Source organism: Perissodus microlepis, chromosome 16 (genome assembly GCF_051167445.1).
Source record: "Perissodus microlepis isolate ML-2025 ecotype Zambia chromosome 16, ASM5116744v1, whole genome shotgun sequence".
Classification (NCBI taxonomy): Eukaryota; Metazoa; Chordata; class Actinopteri; order Cichliformes; family Cichlidae; genus Perissodus; species Perissodus microlepis.
The window spans coordinates 23,458,434-23,472,596 of NC_140476.1; the positions used below are offsets into that span (position 1 = coordinate 23,458,434).

At 40.2% G+C, this 14,163-nt stretch overlaps 1 protein-coding gene across 7 annotated transcripts in view; it reads left to right on the top strand.

Annotated features, from left to right (window-relative positions):
- The window catches only part of itprid2 (ITPR interacting domain containing 2), a 50,417-nt gene that overhangs the window by 19,963 nt on the left and 16,291 nt on the right, over nucleotides 1–14,163 (top strand). For all 7 annotated transcript variants that reach the window (XM_084954830.1, XM_084954829.1, XM_084954832.1 and 4 more), the window contains 4 exons: nucleotides 1,309–1,333; nucleotides 1,817–1,912; nucleotides 5,252–5,399; nucleotides 7,348–7,408. In XM_084954830.1, coding sequence (XP_084810956.1) covers nucleotides 1,309–1,333; nucleotides 1,817–1,912; nucleotides 5,252–5,399; nucleotides 7,348–7,408 — 330 coding nt within the window. The remainder of the gene's footprint in view (nucleotides 1–1,308; nucleotides 1,334–1,816; nucleotides 1,913–5,251; nucleotides 5,400–7,347; nucleotides 7,409–14,163) is intronic.

Here is a 14,163-nt window from a genome sequence, read left to right on the forward strand (position 1 = left end):
GTAAAGTCTTCTTGCAGAGCCTAAAATTTAAAGTTGTCGTCTTTCTGTCTGAGGGACAGAGAGAGGGAATCTTCTGTTACAATAGGAAACCATTTTTTACGTGATCCCCCCCAATTTATATGGCAACCCCCAAGTGTAATTTTACTTCCCCTGAAGTCTGTCTGTGGAAACAGTTTGTTCACTGAAGAACCTCTTTGACCGTCCAAATGTTGTCATATTCAAAGACATATTTCAGCTAAACTCGGGCAAAAGTGAAATCAGCTTAGTTACTAACCTTTTAAAAGGTTCCTCTTCTACTCACGACGAACACAAAAATCTTTTTCTTTTTTTAATGTCTTCTTCAAATTAGCGGTCTCTGTGAATGATAGCTTTTATCAGCTTAGGAATTTTAGCTTAATTAAAACCAGTTTTATCCCACAATGACTCATCCAGTATTTGTTTTATCACCTCTTGACTAGACTACTCGACAGCTCCCTGTACATAGTTGTCTCATTACACCCCTTCTTGACTAGTGTTTGTCCAAGATGCAGCTGCTACAAAGAAAAGACAAGACATCACTCCTGTATTGGCTTAGTAAAATTCCAGATCATATTACATCAGTCATGTATTTCTTTGGTAACCAGTGCAGCTGTTTGTTCTTTGCAGAGCAGCTCTAAAGAGGCTTCTAATGCCATAATCCGCCTCAAGGTGACTTGCATCATCCTCCTGTTAACTCCTCGTAGTCGCCTACTCTCGCTTTTAAAACCAAAATATTTTGCACTTGCTGCTGCCAGACTCCAGGAAAAAAAAAATCAGCCACCCACATTAAGTACCGCCCTGTTGTTGACAATACTTCATCTTTTTGAAAGATCCACATATATTCCCCTGGTTAGCTGTTTGGTTTAAGTGCACTCATGTCATGCTTTTTTTTTTGTTTTGTTGTTTCTTAAATGTTCTGATGGTGTATTTTAATGTGCTGTTGTTTGGTTGTTGCCATTTTTAATGCAGTGTTTTCATTTTATTTATGACTTTCACATCCTGACTCCTTTTTTTTTCTTTTCTTTTCTTTTCTTCATTTTTAAGGCTAGTTTTGTCCAACCTCTAGTCCCCTGGGATTCTGGTCAAGTCAAAACTTGTTTATATAGCTGATTTATTGGGACTTTATGGTTCCCTTTTTGTCCTGTTCTGTGTTTTTCGTTATGTTGATTTGGTCAGGGGGAAAGTTTCTGATAGATTATTGATTAAAGGCACAGAGCAGTGACACAGTAATGCTGCTCAGCATTCTGTATTTGGATGTGTACTTAATATTTTCATGTTCTTCTTTTGCAGCCAACTATCCTCAAACCAAAGCCTGGTGAGTTCATTTGTTTTACACACTACATTCAGTAAATAAAGTGGCAGCTGGTTGGTGCATTAAGCCTGAAGCTTTTCTAGACATTACCTGACGTAGATGGACTCTGTACTAAAGATTGGGCACGAGAAAGGCCATTTAATATCTCATCCAGCTCTGTCAGAGTCCATGAAATGCATAATTTCACCCACGTGAGGAAAAGAGTAAGTAATTGAATGCTTACTATGAATTCACAGTAAGCAGCAGTTGTCCTGTGCCCTGCCTCCTGCATGCTTGACTCATGCAGCTTGCATAAACCAGTTTATTTCAAGTGTTGAGAACACATGTGAAACATGTAAAGCAGCAGATGTGGTGAATCATTTGATTTGATTTGATTCTCCTGATGTTTTCCAGAGTTCATGTTTAAAAACAGCTTTAGATTCTCCCTTCTCTCACATGCACGTGCGTGATTTAATGCCTCTCTGTATGTTAATGCTTCGTATGCAGTTTTGATCTTGCGGCGGATCAGAAAAGGAGCCAATATAAAGAGAAAGGAAAGAGTATGAACTCCACAGGATCTGGGAAAAGCAGCACCGTGTCCAGGTCAGTTCATTTGCTCACTTCTCGCTCAGATTTGTGCAGGGATCTGCAGAAAGTAACTCTCAGAGATGCTGATATTAAATCTCAAACCAGAGAACTCTTTAGTTTACCTTGCAAGGGAGTTGAAGACTTTAATCAGCAGAGTATCTGCATTGCAAGGTTTTAAGTTGTGCTGTTAGCTAAACGTAAGTCTGACCAATAAGCACCTAGCCAGTGCGACTGCAGTTATGCATTTATTTTAGCCAGATGCTTCATCCAATCACATGCCAATGATTTTATTTATTTATTACCACCTAAGTGCAGTAATAAATAAATTAAATGTAAATAAATCTTGTAATATTCTAAGTACATAGGCAGCTGCACTGCTGTAACTATATGGTAGCATGTCCTCTTTTGCACGCTCGGCATCCTGTGAATTGATGACCTGATTAGTTGAAGTTTGCCCATGGTAGATGGTGATAAACAGATGGTTCATCCAATCGTCTGCCAAGTAATGAAGTGACAGCATTTCTCAAACTAGTTTCTCAGAAGAAGTGTCCCGATGGTGAACTTTAAGAAACAGTCTGGTGCTTCAGGGTTTTCATTTGTAGCCAAACAAAATTACTGTCCATAATGGTCAAAGTCAGGGTGTATTTCTAAGAGGAAGTGTTATCTATTCAAGAGGAGTGCAAGAGTTTTTGTCCAAAAACCATCTTATTTTAAATTCCTTGGATGTCGAGCAGTAGTTAGGAGATTCCCTACTGAGAAAATCTGTGGATCTCAGAATTATCCAGTGTTTTAAATTTTGCTATTTTTTTTTTGTCTCTTTATGAAAGTTTTTACAAAAAGTTGAGATCTACAGGAAACTGCACTGTTGCTGCTTCTAATTTAATCACACTGATGTCAGTCAGAGTGATTGCTGTCCACCTTTCTTCCCTTTCCCTGTCATATCAGAGCTCCCTTAGCCAAGACTACTTCAATATTTATGCTATAAATGGCCTGCTCATTGTGAATCTATGACACAGCTCTTTTAAAAAAAATTGTATAAAAATGTATGCTCTCATATTCTGTTTATGTACTCATATTTAAAAATTTTAAAAGCAAAAACCCCCACCTAAATAAATCAACATTAGCATCAGGGTAATTCTTTTTTTTTTTTTCTTTTTGCCTGTCCCGTTTGGCTCTTTTGCCATCAGAATTATTGTCTAAAGGCCAAGAAAGATGCCCAACGGATTTACTTTACCAAATGGACCATCCCAGCCTTGCCGTAATGGTCTATTTGATTCACCTTTTTTTTTTTTTTTTTTTTTTTATTGTTTATTTTATTTTATTTTCACTTGCTAAGATTTGACTGGGGAAAAGAAAGGGGAGAAAGAAAGAGGGAAAGAAAACCAGCGGGGAAGAGGGACGGGGATAAAGGGCAAAAAACAAAAACCAACAAAATAAGCAGACAAAAAAATACATATATCAATCACCTGGATCACCTGTTGAGAAAGAAAAAAGAGAAAACAAGCAGAAGAAAAAAAAGAGCAACATAATAAACAACATCATGATGATATATGGGAATATGACAGTAAATACTAAATATTAAACATTATTGTGCAGCACGTAAGATCGACAGCGCACAGTGTGCTTTGAGGTCGGAGCCAAAAAGGGTGTAGTTTGTGTGTGTGAGCACCCGTGTGTACACCTGTGAGCATGAGCGCGCTTGTTTTTAAAAGGTTCCTTCATGTAATGATCTGCTAGAGGGTGTGGGGAGCCACAGCCCCGTCCTCCAGGGCATGAAGCAGGTATGGAGGAGATCAAGGCTCCAGACATCCAGAGGCCCCCAGAACACAAGAGACCAAGGAAGACCAACAGAGGGGCAGCTGCGCCACTATCCAAAAAAGAGCTGAGGAGAGCCCCAGATGAGGGGTCACTCAGCAGCCGTGGAGCAGAAGCCAGGGGGGGTTTCAGTGACGTGCCCGTGAGCTCCACCGGCAGCCAGCTGTGCCAGAGTGACCGAGCCCCAGGCTGAGAGGCCAAGGGCACCCCACCCCCCGAAGTGGCCCGAGCGAGCCCCAGGCTCCAGGCCCCGATAAGCAGCCACCAAGGAGTGAGCCGGTGTGTACCTGGACGCCCACCCCCGGACACAAAGAACCACCAACGCACCGATGTCTGAGGGCGTCTGCCACTGGCAGGGGAAGTGGTGGGGGGAGATAGGCCTCCATACCTTGGAGGGCCTGAGATGTCCCTAGAGAGGTGGCGTCTGATACCCAACCTGACATATAGACACAGACACACACACAGATACAGACATCCATTCCCACCCTCATGCTCTCATATGCAATTACTCAACACTCACCCAACGTGGAGACAGACCCAAAGAGACACTGTACACACAATCACACTCCCCAAGCGTACTCTAAGCCCCGGGTCTAGGTACCCTTGCCCCTGGAGGGGGAAACTGCACCCAGACCCAGGTAGTGTTACCCTTTTCCCTGGGGTGGAGAGAAGCAGACTGCCCCGGCTCGGCAGCAGCAAGGAGGCCCCACATTCCAGACCCCAATCGGACGGCCAACTCCTCCTCCCAGACCCATCAGGGTAATTCTGATTGGGCACTAGCCATGAGCAGACACTTAAATTTAATTCTTTTTAAAAGTTGTGAGCCAAAGTAAAGAATCAGGAACCTCTAGTGTTGAAATAAATGTAGGTTAATTGTTTTTGGTTGGAGTAATAATGGCTTGCAGTGTCACTGCTCTATCAGAAATATCTGCTGTCCACATCCTTTACCTATAAACACATGTGGTGGGTAAATTATCAGGATGATTGTGGTGAGTGGACAGGATAAGGCGATGAGGTCGGAGCAGCAGGCGTGTCTGGCGGCTGACGTTATTAGCTGGTGTTAAATGTGGTAAATGATGTATAGTGGCTTCTCACGATTTCACAAGTACATAAAAATAGAAACTGTATTATGAAGATGAGTAGCATCATCACCTTACAGTGCAGACGATTATCTCGCTGAGTTATCAGCGGGTAGAAAAAGAAACCACAGCAGCCTCATCTAAATGCAGGTATCACTGTGTTAGAATCACCCAAATACAATATAAAATACACTATTTTGCATAACTACTTTACACTGTCTGCTCTACACAAATAGCAACTTGTTGTGTTGGCAAAACCTGAGGTGAAAATCCGGGATGGATTAGTCTTCTGCTGCTGGTCAGGATTCAGGTCTCAGTAAAATAGTTGAAGAGCAGGACTCTGCTTGCTGGCTGTGTGTTTTCATAGCGGTTCAGATTTGCAGTCGTCACTCTGCAGTTAAAGAGAAAGTTCAGACTAATTCTGAACTTTCTCTCTAATTGCCCGTGTGTCTCTCCGCAGTGTGTCAGAACTGCTGGACCTATACGAGGAGGATCCTGAGGAAATCCTGTTAAACCTTGGCTTTGGTCGAGAAGAACCCGACCTGTCCTCAAAGATTCCCTCCAGGTTCTTCAACAGCAGCTCCTCGGCGCGAGGCATCGACATCAAGGTACAGACAGAGCAAAAGAAATGGAATTGTTTTTGTTTTGATTTTTTAAGTTCATCGTTGTAGTTTGTTTAGCACTTTTATAATGCACACTTGTGAATGATCAGAAGGTCGCTGGCCGTACATTGCAAACACTTTCACAGAACCAGGAGCACAGAGGATACGTCCAAGTCACTTCAGTGATCCTTGACTTTGCATTTAATGGCACAAGCAGATCCAACTTTCAACTTACTCAGTGAAATGTTTCACAGTCTACTTGATGGTCTGGTGCAAATTCTTCTGCTGACACTCACTCATGCAGGACGATTTTTAATAACTTTAATGTGAATTTAATTTATTTTGATCCAAATTTAAATTTCTTTTAATACTCTCGTGACCAGATACTTCCAAAAACAATGAACTCTTCTTTATTTGCATGATTACTTTATATTTGCGGTTTATTAGAACACGTTAAGCATTCACATACATTTTTCAGGTTTTTTTTTGTTTTTATATATTTTTTAAGTCATACACTAGCCATATTCAGGGACGTAAAGTTTTTTGACACATAGTATTGTGCGAATGTTTTGAGCCACCCTTCGTTTCTTTACATTTTGCCAGGAAAATGGGAAATCGGTGCAGTGTTTTATTGAAATTGGAAATCATCATGCATCGCTCTCTCTGCTGGAGTTTTTTTATTTCTTAAAGACGTGACTTTCAGCTACAGTTCATCTGCTGTACATAGTTTTTAGCTCTGCCACTTCTTCTTGCCCCGTTATGTCTTTTTTAAGATGACCATTTTGAGATATTCCAAGTTTTTGTCTAATATCTCCTTGAATCACCTTCTTGGTGCAAAAATACAATTTAATCCCTGTCAAACTGTTATCGTTGGCTTTTTTAAAAAAGATTCCTATTCATATTTTTTTAATCTTTGGTATGTTTTATCTTTTTATTTTATCATTAATACCCCTGTAGGCATGAGCATAATACTATTTCTGGCTTTTAGCAGTAGGCCAGTTTTTATTGGAGCTCTCCAAATAGCAGTAAGCTTTTTCTTATTGGGGTTTCTAAAAACCAGAACAAGATGTTCAGCCATGATACTAGTGTGCAAAACTTGGTCTACAGTGTTACCATGTGCGTGCTAATGAGGAACGCTGAACCAAGGAACCAAGGATCTTCACACTGTGCAGAATTGTGGCTTGTATAGATGTTGAGTGTAAAATAATTTTTTTAAACCCTTTGGCATTCCCTCGCTGAAAGTCTTACATTCCCAAGAAATCATTATTGGATTTCCTGTGGTCCACAAAGTTGTGTTGGCAAATGTGAGACCTCACAATGCTCGGTCCTTCTTTTCAAGCATAATCTAAGGCAGTATGTGGTCAATGAGAGCGGCAAAGTAGTGGCTACAGACTTGCTTACTGCTAAAACTTCAGCTGCTTTTGAGGTTTAAGTTATGCACGTAACTAAGCTCTACTCTATTTCACTTGTGTTGCTTCGATACAGTGACAGAGATGCTTACTAAGGAGTAGCTTAAATTAAATTTACCGCACACTTGCAACAAATCAAAGCAATTTGTCTTACCCAAATTACAAGCTAATGTATCACAGCCATAGACTTTACAACCAAAGCACAGCCATAGCTAAGCAGAGTTGTGGCCTGTCTTGATCAGCCCTGGTGGTGCTCGGGGAGAGGGCTGGTGAACCAGCTCCTCTAGTTACTTTTCCAGCTGTATTGGTATAGACCTGCGCCCACAGCTCGAGGTGCAGTGACTCATACTGTTGTTACAGTGAAGCTCTGCCTTTCTCTATTGATCAGACAGAATGCAAACATAAAGGGAAAAAAATTTCCCACAGTGACTCTTAGTTACCTCTATATTAAGTAAACATTATCAGCGGGGGAAAACCTGCTGCCGTATTACCATCAGTCACAGATAATGTTTGTAATGGCATTATTTCCTGTGTTACATATACAGGTCTACCTGGCAGCTCAGCTGCAGCGGATGGAGCTGGAGAACCCCAACTACGCCCTGACAAGTATGTACCTCCATGCTTTTAACGCCGCTGCATCTCTTCTGGTGTTTGGGTTTACTTTCTACAGCCTCAGTGCTGCAGGTGGAGGGTTAACCATGATAGTGATGAGAAGCTCAGAGGTTCACGTCCTGAAACTGTAGGCAGAGGAAGTGAAGCTCGGTGACTGTGTGTGTCCTGTTCCCAGTATTATTGTGGTGTTTTGTGGGGTCCTTCAGCTTTTTTAGCTGTTCTGCCAACTGCCTGGACAACACTGCCAGCAAAGACAAAGGTCTGTTTGTCCCAAACTCACACACACTCGCACACACACGCGCACACAGACCTGCTCCGCTAACATCCTGGCCTCTTTTTGTTTTCGAATGCGTTTTTTCATGAAGGTACTGGCTCACTACCGAACAGACACACGCACACACACAGGATCTGGCAAAGCATTTCTTTTTTTTTTTTACTGCACTTACACTGTTAAACTGTCAAGAAGAAGACAGTCAGCTGCGTGTGCGCTCGTGCGTGTGTGTGTGTGAAGATGAATCACTTCAGAGGTGAAATTAGTTCAGCTCTAGAATACTTTAACTGAGTCTTTGGTCACTTTTCTACTTTTTAGTTGTTCCAGTTTATTGATGATAAAGTCTCACTTCTTCTTGTTTGCTCTTCTTTGTTGCTGTTGTGCTCGTTGAAGGCAACAGATTTATATTTTACAGCCGATCGAGCTCTGCCGTGTTTTCTTTTTTGGTCTTGTCTTTTTAGTTTTAGTTTTGTTTGTTTTTTTTATCTGCAAGTAAGTTGTTGTCACAATCACTTCACACAACCAGCCATACACTTGTCAACGGCTAACATAAGATGCGGATTTGTGGTGTCAACTATGATAAATGAACAACTGTCTCAACTGCATAAAAGCCAAATATAAACCCAGGTCCAAAACTGTTTGGATGTTGTGTAAATGTAAATATAAACAGAATGCACTGATTTGCATTTCCAAAGCCCCTATTTTATTCACAGTAGTACATAGAAAATATATAAGATGTTTAAACTGACACATTTCAGTATTTAATTAAAAATATTGGCTTAGTTTGAATTTGATGGCAGCAATACGTCTCAAAAGTTGGGAGAAGGCAACGAAAGGCTGGAAAAGTAACTGGGACTGTAAGAGCATCTTAGAGGCAGTTTCTCAGAAGCAAAGATGTGCAGAGGTTCACCAGTCTGCAAAAAAAAAACTGCATCTACAAACTGTGCTGCAATTTCAGAATAATTGTCCCAAAAGTCAAATTGCAGAGACTCATCATCTACAGAGCATGATATCATCTACACATTTGGAGAAATTGGAGAAATCCCTGTGTGTAAGGGACAAAACTGAAAACCAGTGTTAGGATCACTGACCTTAACTCTTTGGTGAAAAGGTCTGCATTGCAGGCAGGGCAGTTTAGCATTAACATTTGGAACATCACTAAATTAAAAAATATGACAAAGAAGACCCAGGACTGTTAAGCAGCTAGATATCAGACAAAAATGGGACAACACTCTTTCTCTAAAAGTCCAGCAGCTGTTCCCTTCAGTTTGTAGTTTGTAGACTGCTGTTAAAAGAAGAAGAGATGCTACACAGTGGTAAACATGGCCTTTTTTTTTTTAACTTGTTGCTGCCACAAAATACAAACTGAGCCAAATTTTTTCCTCTTAAAATGGTGCATCTCATTTTAAATATTTGAATGTTTTTTATGTTCTTCTGTGAGTAAAATCTGGTTTGCAAATCATTGCATTCTGGGTTTTTTTTTTTTTTTACATTTTATACAGTGCCCTAACTTCTTTGGAATTTAGATTACTGGTTTAAATTGATGCCGACTCATCAGTATGCCAATGCAGGCTTTGGCATTTTGCAGAATAATGCCACACTTTGAATTTAGTCCATGTCGGCGCCTGGTGTCTCATCATGTGATCTCAGTCTGACTCTGTGATGTTGATCAGGGCTCTGTGGGAGCCATGCCATCTGTTGCAGGACTCAATGTTCTTCTTGTCATTCAAGGTTGTTCTTTGTGTGTGTGTGTGTGTGTGTGTGTGTGTGTGTGTGTGTTGCAGAATTAACTAAATTTAACAAAAGTTAATCTCAACAGCTGTTGGATTTTTCTACATAGAGCGTTGTGGTGTGAAAGGTTAATATTGTGAGTGTGAGCTGCAGACAGTAGCCAATTAAGTAATCTCTATCACCAACAAATAGAAATCCTGACATTTAGTTTACCAAAGGTCCCAGGCCTGGATGTTTAGTTTCTAAAACACTAATGCAGGTCATTATGGACACCAAGAGCGGGTGTGGCTGCTCGTGTACACATATATTATTTCTGTCTGCATATCTCAGGGTCACGACCTCATTTTCTTGTTAGCTCCCAGTAATAACTATATGAGTCACAAGATGTTTGATGGCACGCAAACTGAAGCTCAGTGACTCAACCGAGTCAAAGCCAAAGTTGTGGTGGGCAGATAAAAGTCATCACCTTTGGCTCTTTGCTGTGGTCCTCGGGTCAACCCTCAGCAGGGTTATGGTGTGGTTTGGTGTGTTAGCTTTCTGGGGGAGTACCATTTCCACGAAAGAGGGTATGCTTGCTCTGCGACACTGTTTAGTTGATCCGAATCAAAGGAGCATCTGCATAAATGCCAGACACCGCTGTTTCCAAGCAGGATATTTATAAAGGCGTGATTGATTGTTATTCAACTCGCTCTTGTTTTAATGTTGTTGCTGATTGTTGTGAGCTTTTATGTGTGCAAAGAAATAATTGCACCTTAACTTGTCCCGGGAATATCACAGGAAAGAAAACCTCATTGTATTTATTAATGATAAAAATCCTTTGACCTTGTCTCTTGACTTGTATTGTTTGGAAAGGCGCAGTCCTATTTCTCATATTTAATTTCGGCCCCGCTGGCTTCCATTGATTTCCATATGACAAACAACTTCAAGTGGCTTCTTCCTGTTTCGCTGAAATCTCCAGCCGTCTTGACTGAGCAGCTGTGCCTCTTCAGCCACAAGCACGGTCTACATTGTTCTAATGCTTTTTATATTGAGTCCATTGCTACAAACTCTAGCAATGCTCTCACACACTATCCAAAGGTCTGCAGTGGCTCTCTTATCAATGTTTGTTTATTACACACATCAGAGCCCAGCGAACCTTGGCTGGACACTTGCACTGCCTTCATTGTGGAAATGGAGAGCACAAATGTACTGACAGCAGTCTCTCAAGTTCAGTATGATTTCAGTTTAATCGTCACAATCAGACGTGTTGAACGCTTCAGATGAATGCGAAGAAGTGAACATGACATCACCCTGACTGAGAGTCAACAGAAGACCTGTTGACTCTCTACAAATCACACAACTCTTCCAGGCTTACGCGCTCAGGTGTTAAAAGAGTTCACAAAGAAGTCACAGCTTTTGACTGTTATTACTGACTGATGATATTCTGCAGATCAAACCGATGTAATGAGAAACGTTGACAATTTTAGTACCATACAAAAACAACATACAAACGGAAAGAAAAGCTTGTATTTGCCTTGAACTGGTGCAAAGAAACGATCGAATTTAGAAATTGAGACTTTGTCTTGTTTGTGATGTGCATTCTCAATTTAAATGTTGCCACAAAACAAATGAAAAAAGTCATATAATACTTGGAAAGACCTGAATTAACATCCCACAATTAGCTGCATTAACTGTCAGTGGATCAGCAACATGATTATTAGAGATTAGAATATGAAGAAATCATTAGAGTATTTGAGAGCAGCTGAAGCTTATTATTTATCAGACCATGAAATCCTGCATAGGCAAACAGTTTAATGATATTTTTTCGACATAATCCAGTCATGCAGTTCTGTTCCCTTTTTAAAATAAAGAAAAGATGGACTATTGAGCCTGTTATCAGTCCTTCAAAAGTCAGCATCCATGACGGTACAGTTAGAGCTGTAGTTTATTGGATGAATATAGAAAGTCTATAGTTTTTAGTGGATTTTAGACCAAATGAAGGGTTTAACACAAATTTTGCTTGAACTGTTTGGAAATTGCGAGCATTTTTTTTACATGGTCCCCCATTTCTAGAGACTCCGAAGTGATTGGACAAACTAAATTTCAAATTTCATAATTATTTTAAATATTTGGATGAAAATCTTTTGTGATCAGTGATGGCATGCTTTAGCTCATTCATTCATTTTGGAAATGAAGTTTTCCAGCATTGAATCTGAATTTGAGGAGAGAATAGTTGCTCTATGAGCGATAAATACTAGTGATCTGGTTCCACTCACAGCCATACACGTCCATGCTATAACATTTCCTCCACTGTGTTTGGCAGATGTATTTTATGAGGTTTTTCTCCTGAGATCTTTCAGGGCTTTTTAGTGTTGCTGAGCTGATCAGTTCCTTTATTTCACGATTGTTGTTTTGGCCACTCCTAAATTTTTTTGCTGTCTGTGATAGGTTGGTTTTTCAGCTTAACGATAACCTGCCTTCACTTGCACTGACAGCTCTTTGGGCCCCATTTGAAATTAGATTGAAAACCTTTGAATCAAATTCAGATATTATGTCTGCTTCATTCTGACATTAAATAAGAAGGGGACAGGCCTCACATGGCCCTCAAACTGTGTATCAATTACTTTTAAGCCTGTGAAAATGGGGGAAATGTTATGATATGTGCTACACATCTGGCGGTGTTTTTCAAGTATTTCCTTGCTTAATTTTGTAAGATGATACAAACCACATTCTGAAGGTCACAACGGATGAACTGAAAACATTTGGAGCATTGCGAAGTGGAAAAATGCAACAAAGAACGCCCTGAACTGTTGAAACCCCATATCAAGCAAAAGGAGGTCATGCAACACAATGGTAAACGTCCCTCTGCCCTCAACGTTTTTTGAAACATCCTTGCATTAAATTTAAAGGAAGTGTATTGTATTGTCTCAACATTTGATATTTTGCCTTGCTGATGTACTCATTGTATACAACATGTCAACTTTTGTGGACCAGGGTTGTAAATGACAGGCACAGATGAAACTTCAGAGGAGCTTTTCTTTTTTTTGTTTTTTTTTTACCTCCACATACCTGGACACTTGCACATGGTAACAGTAAAAGACAGTCCAGGTCTCCAAAGCTAAAAGATTAAGTAGATGTTTATTTCAAAGCTAAATGTATAAAAGTTACAGATGGGTGTCTAAGATGAACTGCTCCTTTAACAGTTTCTGGCCCGTCTCAGGTTTCTGGAGGCTTTCTTCTTTTCCAGAACATTCTCATACTCGTCCACTGGTTCCCTAGATCCCAGACATACATGCGTGTGTTGTTGTTTGTTATGTAAGCTCCGTTCTCACCATCAGAAAGAAATCTCCAGGGATGGATACAGAAAAAGAGTGTGTGCCGTTTTCACTTAATCCTCACTTCCTGTATTAGGATCCTCAGAATGAGCATTAACGCAGAGTCAGCAGTGAGCAGGAAACTCACTCGCACAGTATTACTATCATCACACACAGCTGTATGTGTAATAGGATGTTCTATAGTCATGAGTTGTGAGTGACAGCCTGATCTGCAGCTTATTTTAACCTCCTCGGACCCTGTGTCCACATATGTGGACATCACATTTTGGGTTATTTAGACTAAAATACTCAATTTTGCTCTACATGGGCCTGATATCCACTTACGAGGACATTATACTGCTACTGTTCTATCAAAATTTTAAACAAATATCCTCATATGTGGCTCTTATTTTTCTTAAAAACAAAAATAAGGTTAAAAAAAAATCTGGTAATTCTTTGTTTTTTCATTCATCGGGCCGCAATATGCCCAAATATCAAATAGAAATTAAAAATGCATGTCGTGAAAGAGTTCGGGTCTTAGGAGGTTAAAGGTGCCCTTTTGGTTTTGGGTTTTTTGGGCCACTTTGGGGTAAAAACAAATTTTAGGAAAGGCCAACGTCCACATCTGCATCATTGCATAGGGTCTTTTTGCTTAGTTAGTTTATGCTAACCTTGACTGACTCAAGCTAAACGTCTTCCAGTAGCCTTGTATACTTTGTGGCTGACTACAGAGTACAGAAACTGTAGCAACTAGCCTGCTATGTATGGTTTTGCCTGAAATATTGGCTGGATGTTTGGAGTAAAATTATCATTATCATTATCATTATTATCGTTATCCACTCGTCCAGAACATGCACTGATTCAAACCAGATTAAATAAACTGTAGGTGTGAAAGCACTGAAACAGAACCCAGGAGCTAAAGCAAGCTAAAACATCAGAGATGCTGAGTAAACTCTAAGCTACAACTTGGCTTTTGCTTTTAACTTTTTGTTTATGTGAGAGCACCATCAAATGTACACATCCAGTTGTGATGTGTTTACTTTTACCTCTGATGCAGTATAAATAAATGTTGTTGTTGTTTTGGATTTGCAAGTCAGAGGTGAGGGAAATATAAGTTAGCAGATCTGTGTTTCAGGTGGTTACATAAAAGCGAGAAACAACATGTTCACATAAAGACAGGAGACAGAAGTCGGTGTTTTTATAACAGACTGATGAGTATTTAGACAGTGAGAGACAGGCAGGGGGAGCAGGGAAGGCAGGAAAGTATGCAAGTCATCATCCTGTTAGAAATAAGACTGACAGCTCGACTTACACAACCCCAAGAGGAGGGAGAAGGAGGAAGGAGTGGCGGAGCTGACGTCCGTGTTCAGCTTTTGATGTTTTTCTTTTCTCAGAATAGTTCTTCAATTCCAAACATTCATTTTGTTTAAAACCAGATTTTTAACAATAGCAAT